This window comes from Hydra vulgaris, chromosome 02 (genome assembly GCF_038396675.1).
Source record: "Hydra vulgaris chromosome 02, alternate assembly HydraT2T_AEP".
In the NCBI taxonomy this organism is placed as follows: Eukaryota; Metazoa; Cnidaria; class Hydrozoa; order Anthoathecata; family Hydridae; genus Hydra; species Hydra vulgaris.
Window position 1 is genome coordinate 6,708,404 of NC_088921.1, and position 2,606 is coordinate 6,711,009.

Consider the following 2,606-nt stretch of genomic DNA (forward strand, 5'->3'; position numbering starts at 1 on the left):
ATACCAATTTTACGTTCAATCCTTTGATCTTCCAGAAAAGTGAGCTGGTAGCACTTTTCTAGATCTTTTCATTAGCAAGCAGATATATCAAAGAGTCTAGCTAATTTGTCCTAATGAAACTGAATGTTGTTTTTTTCATTTTCTCTGTCAGCAGTTGGGATTTATTGCAGCTTTTTGCTCTGCTCAAATAGGTTTAAAGCTCTCTTTGTCAACACTGTAAATGATGACACGGTAGGTATGTTGCATTTTTACCAAATTTTTAACCCCTGCATTGCTGTTGAAGCTGCTTCATTCTTTTTGTTGGCTTTTGTTGGCTAGGAAGTTTATGTAAAATTTTATTATATATTTAACATTAATATTATTTGAAAAAATGAAATGTAGCTTACATTTTCTCGCAAAAACATCATAAGCCGCATCTCATCTAGTCCTGTTGGCAGTTGCACCTCAGAAAGCAGCTTTAAAAAACCAAAAGAATGGATGTTTTGTTTTAAATCTTAACATTCTATTTACTGAAATATATTTAGAAAAGTTTTAGTATATTGTAGTATTATCATAGTATAAACAAAGATTGCAAAGTATTAACCTCTATACAGAAACATGTCAACACAAACCATATTCATTTAATTAATATTCCTAATAAATATATCATACATTATTACGAATTTATTATTCAATTATAAACATTTTCATTTTTTACAAACAAAATATTCTTACTAGCATTTAAAAATATAGTTTGTATTGAAACTTCGAGTAGAGCATTTTATGAAATTTTATGCCTACTATTCAATTTCTTCAATTGAAATATATCTTTTTTTTAAACGTGTATTAAAAAATTTTAAAAACTTTTTTAATACAATGATTATTTTGGTTATAATACTAATGGATAATTTAAACATATCTAATATGTTTTCACTTTGTAACTTCTACTTAAAATAATAATTTTTAATGTAAAATTATTAGTCAAAAATTACTGCATGAGGTAATTCTTGTCCAATTTTGCTCATTTTGGACTCGTTTTTTTGGTTTTCTTAAAGCTTATATAAAAATCAGGGATAACTTCTGAAAAATGTTGTTTTCACTCTACCCTAGCCATCTCATAACAAGTTCCGGACGTTTCTCTTTTAATAGGTCCGCATAACAATCCGGACTAACAGTAAGATATTCGGATATAAATCGCAGCAATAGTGTAATACGAGAAAGCTTTAACTTAGTCAATAAATAGGCGTGAGACATTGTTTTAAAGTAAAATATCATGTAACCAAAAAAGTTCGTGCGGTTTTTCCGTATATAATAAAAACACACAAAACGACAAAAGTAAGTACATTTATTCATCAAAATAGTCACCATTAGCGTCTAAAACCTTTTCCCAACGTAAAACAAGCTTATTTATTCCACTTCTAAAAAATTCTCGGTCCTTTGAGTCTATAAAAGCTTTTAACTCCATTTTAACCGCGTCCTGGTCTCGGAACTGCTGTCTTTTTAAATGATTTCCCAGGGAAAGGAAAAAATGGAAATCAGTAGGGGAGAGGTCTGGCGAGTATGGTGGATGAGGCAAACTCTCCCAACCAAGGCTTTGGAGCTTGTCCTGAGTCACGCGAGCGGTGTGCGGTCTCGCGTTGTCGTGGAGAAGCAGAACTCCTCTCCTGTGCAGGCTGCTTTTCAAGCAACAGGTCGTGAACTCGTTGCAGCTGTGCTGAGTAGACCAGTCCAGTAATGGTTTGGCTTGTTGGGAGCAGCTCGTAATGCACCACACCAGCTGTAGTCCACCAAATGCAGAGCAAAACCTTCCGCTCGTGGAGATTGGGCTTGGGTGTCTTTGGGATGGGGTCATCGGGGGACAACCAATGGTAGCAACGCTTGGTATTGTCGTACACAATCCATTTTTCGTCGCATGTCAATAAACGATCAAGAAAAGGCTCAACATTATGGCGTGATAAGAGTGATGTGCAGATCGTAAGCCGTTGCTTCTTGTTGTCGATTGACAATTTGTGCGGAACCCACCGACTCAGCTTCCACGCTTTCCCAATCGCATGCAGATGCAGGCGGATGGTTTCAACACTCACGGCAAACTTCACTGCAAGTTCTTGGCAAGTTTGGCTGGAGTCAGACTCGACAGCGTCCTTCAGTTCATCCTCATCAACCAACAATGGGCGTCCAGAACGCGGCAGGTCTTCGATGGACTCATCTCCCGAAGAGAATCGCTGAAACCACTTCTGTGCTGTGCGTTTACTTACTGTACCTTCTTCAAATGCTGTGCAGATGTTTTTGGCCGCTTGTTTTGCATTCCTTCCAAGTTTGAACTCGTAAAGTAAGCAAGATCGAATAATCGTTGGTTGGGTTGTCATCCTTTCTTTACACAAAACCTTTCCTGTAAGCTCATTACAAGCCTACACTATATATGCAGCAACTGCGCGTGACACACGCGTTCTATTACGCAACAAAGCTACTTGCCTTGTGCGATGTGGGTGTTGTAAAAAATGCTAAAAACAATTCAATTACCAAAAACCGCACAAACTTTTTTGGTTACCTAATAACTGAAGCGATTTAAAATAAAGTATAATAGACTTTCAGCCTTATTTAAGATTTCTTTTTTTGCATCCGGTACC

General features: G+C 36.5%; 1 protein-coding gene across 1 annotated transcript; it reads right to left on the reverse strand.

Annotated features, from left to right (window-relative positions):
* Positions 1-1,514: 1,514 nt before the first annotated feature.
* Positions 1,515-2,345, reverse strand: LOC136075779 (histone-lysine N-methyltransferase SETMAR-like). The gene has a single exon (XM_065789216.1). It carries the CDS (start codon positions 2,343-2,345, stop codon positions 1,515-1,517), a length of 831 nt encoding a protein of 276 aa, XP_065645288.1.
* Between the last annotated feature and the right edge of the window lie 261 nt (positions 2,346-2,606).

Excerpts from the sequence above, each read along its gene's own strand:
- LOC136075779 (XM_065789216.1), bottom strand. The coding sequence starts at position 2,345 with ATGACAACCCAACCAACGATTATTCGATCTTGCTTACTTTACGAGTTC.